The sequence below is a fragment of the Macrobrachium nipponense genome, chromosome 39 (assembly GCF_015104395.2).
Source record: "Macrobrachium nipponense isolate FS-2020 chromosome 39, ASM1510439v2, whole genome shotgun sequence".
NCBI classification, from domain to species: Eukaryota; Metazoa; Arthropoda; class Malacostraca; order Decapoda; family Palaemonidae; genus Macrobrachium; species Macrobrachium nipponense.
Genome location: NC_061099.1, coordinates 16,729,086 through 16,739,571, shown reverse-complemented (window position 1 = coordinate 16,739,571; position 10,486 = coordinate 16,729,086). Strand labels below are relative to the sequence as shown.

Here is a 10,486-nt window from a genome sequence, read left to right as displayed (position 1 = left end):
CTCACTGACATCATTATTCAACTTCTATTCATATCCAGAAATTTATTTTTTCCACCAGAAATGTAATACATTTCAACGTGTACGCCATCATTTTAGTATTAAAAAGAATAATAAATAAATAACAATAAAAATTTACTTCTCTCATGTCATGCAATACCAGTCACCCTTGCAGATGACATTTCACTTCCATTTAAAGGCACCGCCACACTAGCATGCAATTGCTGGTCCGTTAACCATTCAAGTACTGTGTTTACAACACGGAAAGGGTAGGTCATACCCCAGTTATCAAAAAATAAAAGAAAAATTACTATACAAGAAGAGTTTTGCAGTTCTCTGCATTCAGGCATTTTTCTTATAAAAGGAAGACGACTGAATTTCGGAGCAAGAACAAGAATTGCAGCGTTACAGAATTACACGCACGCACGCATACACACACACAGTCAGCATATGACAATGTTCTAAGTTTTATTCTCAATCGACATAAGTTTTCCTATATCCAAGGTTTTTTTTTTTCTTTTTTTTTACGTGTTGGAATTTCACAGAAAAACTATATGTGTTCTTATTTACATTTAGAACAGCCGTTATGAAAGTATTTTTTGGTGGTCTATCGCCTGATTAGCATTTGATTTCAGGACTCAAAATCCTTAGACAAAGAATGTCTCGAAAAGACCGAAAATAGATTAAAACTCCGATTAAAATCATAAAAGTTTTACGAAAACTAGGTTTGTAAAGGCAAAAAAGATTAAATATTTCAGTTGCAATTTTCCTGAACATTACATAATACATTATTTGAACGCCGAGTGCTAGCAGACAGTTTTCAAAACGTACGAAAAATGTATGAAATGATTCACGAATATATATATATATATATATATATATTATATATATATATATATATATATATATATATATATATATATATAGAATATATATATATATATATATATATATAATAATATATAATATATATATATATATATATATATATATATATATATATATATATATATATATATATATATATGTATGTATGATGTATAATTGAAATCCTAAATGGAAAAGAGCAAATCAGCAGAAAAAAAACACTATTTAGCTACTTATGTAATGTATCTTTACTTTTCTCGTAACGAAAAGTAAAGAAAATCAAAGCATCCGTGTGTTTGATGCAAGGCTTCTATGATATATCGTTGTATGGAAAACAGGCGAGCATTGTTGAAAAACCTGACTGAATTATTTCAAACGTATTTTAATTTCAATTTACCTTAGGAAAAACGTATCTTACATATATCCACGCATTATTTCCAGTGTTTACGTTTTCTATAGCATGATTTTGTCGATCAAGTATGACCATCCACTCTTGAAACAGAAAAACAAGAAAAAGTGAGAGGTAAAGTAATAGAGATGTAAGAAAAAGGACAGAAACATACAAGACAGAACAGGGACACCAGCAGGCATCGAATGCTTTATATAGCAATAGGCCACCAAAATAATTAGTCGTATATATCGAAAGATGTTAAATACGGAAAACTCCCAAGCAATGATGATGACATACGTTGACATTATCTAAATTCACCTGCTTGAGACGTGAGAGCTACGTGAGAATATATATAATATATATTATATATATATTATAATATATATATATATATATTATATATATATATATATATATATATACTATATATATATATAGTATATATATTATATATACATATATATATATATATTATATATATATATATATATATATATATATATATATATATATATATATATATATATATATATATATATATATATATATATATATATATATAAATGTGTAAATGAATTCTTCTGTTAAAAGATTCACCAGATATACAACCGCTGCTTACAACAGTGAACAAGAAAAATCTTTTAATTTATGTTATCTCGGCTCGTCATATGAGGAGCAATGAGAAATTTTATCTGAATTCTTTACTTACAGATATACAAATTCTTGTTTAAAGATTGATGCCTCTTCTGTTTCAAATTGGTCAACGGCGTATTAGCCATGTAGAGATAAATGCTCTTCCCATACAGGAAATGTTTATTGATAGCATTCATATAAACGTTCACCCACGCACACGCACACACAAATGTACCTTATAAATATATATATATATATATATATATATATATATATATATATATATATATATATATATATATATCATGTAATTGTTATAGCCGCAATGGCCTCTTAACTTCTCTAATTATTCACGCTTTTGTGACACGCAAAAAAAAAAAAAAAACGCGAAGATTTCAAAAAGGTAAAAGGGCATTGTGGCTATTACAGTTACACAAGTATCTTGGTAAAAATGGCAAGTAGATTCTATGTATATACATACATACATACATACATACACACAGACAGGACAGACATACATATATATATGTATGTGTGTATATATGCCTGTGTGTTATATATATATAGATCAACATATATATATGTATGTGTGTATATATGTGTGTGTGTATATATATTATAATATATAATATATATATATATATATATATATATATATGTGTGTGTGTGTGTGTGTGTGGTGTGTGTGTGTGGTGTGTGTGTGTATGCTATAAATATTTCGTTTACATTATAATTCAAAGCGAATATTTCATGACAAAACACTTTACAGACAATTGTTATGTTAGCACCACATAAAACTGAGAATTTCCATATATGCACAAAATGCATTTCTGTCCTCGCTCTCATATATGAAGTCTTTACAGTCGTCTGACGCCACCTGCGTTGAGGTAATTCGCCTATAATACAGGTTATGGGAAATTGTATCCAAGCGGATTTCAGCAGGTAATGAAACTGTTCGCTTCCATGCCTTCAATTGAATATGAAAATCATTCAGTGTTGTAATTAGCCTTAATGGTAGGATATATAATATATATATATATATATATATATATATATATATATATATATATATATATATATATATATATATAGCATACCATATATATATGTACATATGTACATACCAATTTCTTCTGATAATGTTCAATGGCCTAGCTTTATAATTGTTACAGTTATTATATTATGGGGATACACTTTTGTCATTTTCTATTTAAATAGGTTCTGTAACTACCTTTCTGCATTAAATTTTAGCTTTAATAGATCAACAAAACGAATCTATAGACAACTGAATAGATTTATATTTGACGGTGATGATTTTCCTTTATTGGCCAAGGTGTTAAGTCACTCTCTTGATTCAAAGGTCTAGGGCACTGGATATGTACTGTACTTATTAACATGTCAAGTGAGTTGCAAATCCCTATTTCCTCATCTGCCGGAGCAGTCCCTTATTACAGACGAATTACCTCATAGTTTTCCATCTATTAACCTAGTAAACGCTAATACACATGCAAAGAACATATTCAAGGCTTGTCAACGTTCAAAATACATTTGTAAATATACTTTTTGGTATATAAAACAACTTAACTAATGCTAACATTACTTAGTAAGACTAGACATCCAGTTCTTGGACAAGTCTTTGTGTCGCTTTTCATATCCACGCAAGGATAACGGAGACAAGGAAGCGAAGCAATGGCTCTGTTGTTATCTGGAGGTATTTTCTGTCTTTAAATATAATTAATGCAGCACCTTGCAAAAAATAGTAGCCCAGACTCGGGTCGTTTCTTCTCTGGGGAATGAGATTCATATACAAACATCATACTTAGCGGAGCGCTACTTTCCACACGTAGGCTTTTACTCAGAACGTGCACAAAGCCATAGCTGTTTTTTTTATTGAAATATATATATTTTCTCTTAAAATATCATTTAAAAAATTAAATACTATTCAACTGATAGTTGTTCTTCTCCTTCGCACATCGTGCCGTCTCGTCTTGATGATCTACTTGAGTACGGCATCCTGGACGAGACACTATTGTGGTACTGGTTTCCTTTTTTCGTAACTCAATAACTTAGGCTTTATGCCTCCCCATCTTCTCTAGTGCTGTGGGAAAAGCCGTTTCTGTCGTGTAGCGTCACAAGACACTGCATTTCAAAAGCCTCCCCATTTTCGTTCGATGTCCCATTTTCTTTGAAGACACATCTCTCAATGGATTTCTGCTTTTCTTGTAATACCCCGTTTTCTTTAGACCTCGCATCGCTGCATGACCTCTCTTCACCGGAGGTCGCTTCGCCATTGCCCTGCTTCTTGGCCGGGCAGTTCCCCTTTGGTCATACGGCCACAGGCACCGGTGTCTGCGTTGTCCTTGCGTGGGCGCGTCCCTATGGTGGCCTCATGGCTTCCTTCAGACCAGACACGGAACCCAAGAAGGAGGCGCCCATGGAGTTCTCTTTGGCTGATCGGAGGGTCCTCAAGAACGTCTCTCGGAAGTCCTTGGAGAACACGCAGTAGATGTAGAAGGTGCAGGCAAAATTGGTCACCTCCAGGACGTTGGCTGTTGCGCGAAAGATCTGGAAGAAGATAAATAATAATCGACACAGTTCTCGTCCCAATGGTCAACATTATCATATAAAGTCCAGGACATATATACTATATATATATATATATATATATATATATATATATATATATATATATATAATATATATATATATATATGTATATATATATATATATATATATATATATATATATATATATATATATATATATATATATATATATATAAAAGTCATATCACATTACCGTGATTCATATACATACATCGAGCTACAAATGTCCTTTAATATCTAATTCGCTCTACCTCGAATTAATATATTTTCATATATATGTTAACCGAAGGAGAATTTTCCAGTCGATAAGAAATTTGTCGGCCCACGGGCGCGAACCATCAAACCAACAAATTCAGGGCGCACACTGAAGCATTCTAGATCACACCTCTCGCGGTAGCTATTTGGTCTAGATTGATTCAATGTGCGTCCTGAATTTGTTGGTTCGATAGTTCGCGCCCATGAGCCGACACATTTCTTATCGACTTAAAAATTCCTCTTCGGTTAACATATATATGAAAATATATTAATTCCGAGGTAGAGCGAGTTAGACATTAAAGGACATTTGTGGGTAGATGTGTGTGTGTGTGTATATATATATATATATATATATATATATATATATATATATATATATATATATATATATATATCAATTCAAGCTACAAATGTCCTTTAATATCTAAATTCACTTTACCTTCGGTACATATATGAAAATATATTATTTGGGAGGTAAAGTGAATTTAGATATTAAAGGACATTTGTAGCTTGAATTGATATATAAATGGATCACGGTTCGATGTGATAATTATTCATATATATATATATATATATATATATATATATATATATATATATATATATATATATATATATATATATATATATATATATATATATATATATATATATATATATATATATATATATATATATATATATATATTATATATATATATATATATATATATATATATATATATATATATATATATATATATATATATATATATATATATATATATATATAAATATATATATATATAGTATATATATCTTTTTGGTAATGCAGACATTGATTTTATTTCTTATTCTCGAGTGTAGTGCAAGAGGAACGCTAAATTCACCAAAGGACTAGCAGTGCCTTGCAGCAAAAATTCCAACAGGCGACTTATTACTGTGCTGATTTTGCAGGATATACCTATAAATACTTAATTATGAACAGTTTGTTTTAGAACACCATTTACATTGAAGACAACTGCATTTAACTAAATGTAGTAAATTTGTCTTGCGTTTCTTGTTATAATTTCCTTACGTATCAATTCTGCACAGCGTTGGCGAGAGGTGAAATCAGTCATTTCACGAATATAGAATTTTGCAGTGTGACGCAAAACAAAACAAAAAATATACTATAAAAACTTACATTGTTTTGTTCGCATAAATATCATCATTTGAAACTATTGTTTCTCAGTACACAGTTGGAGACTTAGCAGTGCTGTTACTTATAGTGTGAGTACTGGGGAGAGGTTGTAATTGCTAGTCAGTTGTCTCAGTAAGAAATATGAACTGTTGGGGATTCTCCATTTTGCATTCATACTTCATAATTAATAACATTATTATTTCATTATTACTTCCATATAGCTGTCTGCTATATATGAAAGAATGCCAATGTGAAAGAAAAAATTTAATCGTAAGTTGCTGACTCTGAATGAATAAATAAATAAACACTCAAATGAATAAACAAGTAAGTGAATAAATATAAAAGATAAGCAAAAAAAAAAAAAAAAAAAAAAACTGTCACGACTAGCAACATCACAACAATGGCAGAAGGTCAGCTCTATCTCACAGTCAAGACAACGGAACACCTAACGTTCTGAGTAGAGTGACACAGTAGAAGAAATCAGCACTGAGATGTGTAAAGCAGGTGGCGTGTACAGGTTACCATATGGAAATGAGAAACTCCTTTGGTAAAATAAAGCTTAGGCAAGCTTGATGAATAAAATAAATGCCAATGCTGATTGAAAAGAAGCCACAGATTCGGGCAGATTTGGGAGATGGAACAGAACGTGATAGTATGGTACTGATATCCACATGCAACATTCTGGCAGCGGAGAAAGCATTAGCCATGGGTAACATTATCATGCTATTTGGCAGTATTAAAAAGCCTTGTAAATCGTGCAGAAACTAAGCGTGAAATCTAATTAGACACCAATAATTACCAAACATCTCAAACCTGTTGTTAATATTGTAGTAACAAAGACCCTACATTGTAACCTGCACTTGAATATTTCCTATATATCTTGACGTTATCAGGGATTCCCCATAACTCCAAAACTAATCAAACCTGTACTTGACACCTAATATTCAATGTTTGAGATTTATTTAGAGATATATTATGGCATCCATGTGAAGTTGTAACCAGGCAGAAAGCAATGCTATTAACGTAGCTGTTATGTACAGAAGCCTGTTCAGCTGAGGTGTTAATTTAATGGCAACAATCATTTCATCATACTTGAAATGTAGTGTTTTATATTAGGCAATGTTTACTTTTCTAAGCAATGTTTTAGCTGCATGATATCCACTTCACTAAAATAGCTTTACAAGCACTCTGGCTAAGGCGGTGTTCAAAAACAGCGACAGGCGTCGATACTGACCTCATACGGAAGGTTATCCTTCCAGGACATGTGGATGGTTAGGGAAAGGACGATCATCGGAGTCATGCAGACGAAGAAGAGCGTCGAAGTTCCACCCAACAGGAACATAAGGCGAGATTCCTCGGCGTACTGGCGTTTCTGTTCTCCGCTCACCTGGGGAAATAGAAAATGGGAAAAAATCAGTTTCTGTTGTCCGCTCAACTGGGGCTAATAGAAAATGGGAAACAATCAGTTTCTGTTCTCTGCTCACCTGGGGGAAATAGAAAATGGGAAACAATCCGTTTCCGTTCTCTGTTCACCTGGGGAAATATAAAATGGGAAACAATCCGTTTCTGTTCTCCGCTCACCTGGGGGAAATAGAAAATGGGAAAAAATCCGTTTCCGTTCTCCACTCACCTGGGGGAAATAGAAAATGGGAAAAAAATCGTTTCTGTTCTCTGCTCACCTGGGGGAAATACAAAATGGGAAAAAATCCGTTTCCATCTCTGCTGACCTGGGGGAAATAGAAAATGGGAAAAAATCACTTTCCATTCTCCGTTCACCTGGGGGAAATACAAAAATGGGAAAAAAATAATTTTCCGTTCTCCGCTCACCTGGGGGAAATAGAAAATGGGAAAAAATCAGTTTCCATTTTCCACTCACCTGGGGAAATAGAAAATGGGAAAAAATCAGTTTCTGTTCTCCGCTCACCTGGGGGAAATAAAAAATGGGATAAAATCAGAAGTTTAATCAGCAATGGGTACTAATTAAACTTCTGATAAAGTGGGATATGTGTGTAGTGAGTTTAATTATCTTTATTCTCATGCAAAGTAATGATTCAAGTAATTTTTTTTACAGATTCAAGATGCATTTTATATACATACTTCCTAGGTAAATCAATACACAGCAACTTTTGGTGTACAACTTGACCCCTTTGTTCTCATGCAGTCATTATTTTATTTTTGTCGTGTATCCAAGATGCGTTTATATATATATATATATATATATATATATATATATATATATATATATATGTGTGTGTGTGTGTGTGTGTGTGTGTATACACACATATATATATGTATGTGTATATATATATATGATATATATATATATATATATATATATATATATATATATATATATATATATATATATATATATATAAGTATGTGTAACTGTACTTTTGTCTTTTTAAGGGATTTTTTCTATTTTAAATTATCTATGGAACACAATGTACAGCAACTTTTTGTAGAAACCCCGCCCAACTAATTCACGAAATGGCCTCATATTTGCAAAGTTATGTCTGACAAGATTTACCGACCGTGGTGACTGAATATGAGATTATCGAGTAAGTTGTTGGTTCCATTTGCAAACAGTATTATAAAGTTGTTTGGTTTGGCTGAATACGAAATGACAGCATACATTTGCGTTTTTATTTCATTTACCACAGAAAATATATATGATAACATTTTGAAGTGAAGAGCTAACACTAAGGGTAGTTTAATCAGAGAAATGTTGTGTGACTATGTGATTATAGCAATCCACTCCTGTAAAATGCGGTCTCAAGACTCGAGAATAATAAACACAAAAGAAATTCACTCGCATAATTTTGCGAGTTTACATGGCTGTGCTGTTTACAGTCTTGGAATTCAGATTTGGGAATAATAAAATGAAAATGGAGATTATTGCGTTTCAAGTAACTGGCAGTTGCTAGAAATGGGAGGCAAAACAATGGGAATCCCTACATTACTTGGATCACCCTGAAGCCTTCAAGTGTTCTGATTTTCAAATTTTCTCCAGTCACTTCTCATGATTTAGAACGGCGGTAATTTGTGAAAATTTCATTGCTCATCATGCCTACTACTGTCAAGAAGTAGCAACTTCTTTCGTGATTTAAAAGCAGCATGCAAATTTGCTCCTATAAATACTTATCAATGATAAACTGTTTCTCTTTTAATACTCGTATATATGTGGGATTTGTTTACAATTGCGCATCATGAGAGGTACGCTGTTGGATATAATTTTTTTAGTCTTGTAACAGATTTTTGAAATTTCAGTAAAAAATTTTGTTAATATGATTACAAATTCTTAATACTGAGAACGCTCGATTTAATGACTGATTTCCATTTTTTTTAATAATTCCAACTGATCAATGTCCTTTGTTACCAGAACCCATTCAGAAAAATTAAAGCTTTTAAATTTCTCAAAGTTTACTTGTAATTGGTTTATTGGATATTCCTATCCGGAATTGTCCTTTCTCCACTATCAGAAAATAATCATGCCAATACCTACGCTACGGAAATAAAATCGGTGCTCTTGACGTTAAAGAAATTAGTGACATTGTATTTGTTTTACAGAAGTGATATCCCAGATTTTAAACGGTGCATCTTCCCTGTGGACTGGGGCCGTCAAGTTCGCATTTTAGCCGAATGCTATCTGTCTTCATCTTCCCCTAGAGAAGAACTAATTACAAAATACAGTGATGTTGAACATTTGAAATAAGCTTTATACTCATCAATACTTTTCTTGAAATTTTATATGTCAAATATGTGTGTGTGTGTGTGTGTGTGTGTGTGTGTGTGTGTGTGTGTGTGTGTAGGGTTAAGATAAGAGTTACTGGCACTTTAAGTGCATCCTGCAATTAGCGAATCTGGAATGAGCTAAATGCACAGAATTCCTATCAGCCTCCGTTCACATCCTTATGAAAACCCTATTTTTTACTCCTAATATTTGCGCTCTCACCATTATCTTCACTTAATCTAAACACTACAATAATACTGAAGCGATGAAGTCTTTGCCAACTAGCAAAAATTCTTCACTTAACTGGCAACTTTTAATCCCAAAGAAGTTTTGTTAAATTGTCACATTTTGTTACGGTAAGTAACAGTTTTTACCGTTATAACTCAATAATTTACACCATATGGCCTTGAAATATAACTTACACTTAAACCTTACAGTAATCTCCTGTTCATGAAATTTTAAATCGTTAATAAGTATGGTTGTGGGAAATAAATTGAAGGGAATAGGTAAATTTCATCAATTTTTCACTTTCTGTTCATTACTTCATACTACAAGAACTTTGTATTTCATACATACTACTCATGCTGTTATTTTTTAATTCGTTAAGTATAGAATACAATTAGCAGTACAAAATCAGATCAATGGACATTACTGAGTAGATAGTTTGGAAACGTCGATTGTTCTACTGATAAATATGTGACTGAAATTAGGATTGAATTCTGCAGCGTTGTTAAAACACCTTTTAATAACTTATTTCATTTTCATATTTTTCTTATCTAAAAGAAACAAGGGTTCATACCTAAATATTCCAGTACAGTACGTACTCAAATGCAAAACAAAC

The 10,486-nt window shown here is 32.0% G+C and overlaps 1 protein-coding gene across 1 annotated transcript in view; it reads right to left on the bottom strand.

Annotated features, from left to right (window-relative positions):
- Nucleotides 1–2,591: 2,591 nt before the first annotated feature.
- Nucleotides 2,592–10,486, bottom strand: part of LOC135209966 (probable G-protein coupled receptor B0563.6) — a gene marked incomplete in the record, with an annotated part of 385,379 nt that continues 377,484 nt past the window's right edge. Inside the window, 2 exon segments of the mRNA XM_064242692.1 lie at nt 2,592–4,453; nt 7,147–7,299. Coding sequence (XP_064098762.1) covers nt 4,265–4,453; nt 7,147–7,299 — 342 coding nt within the window.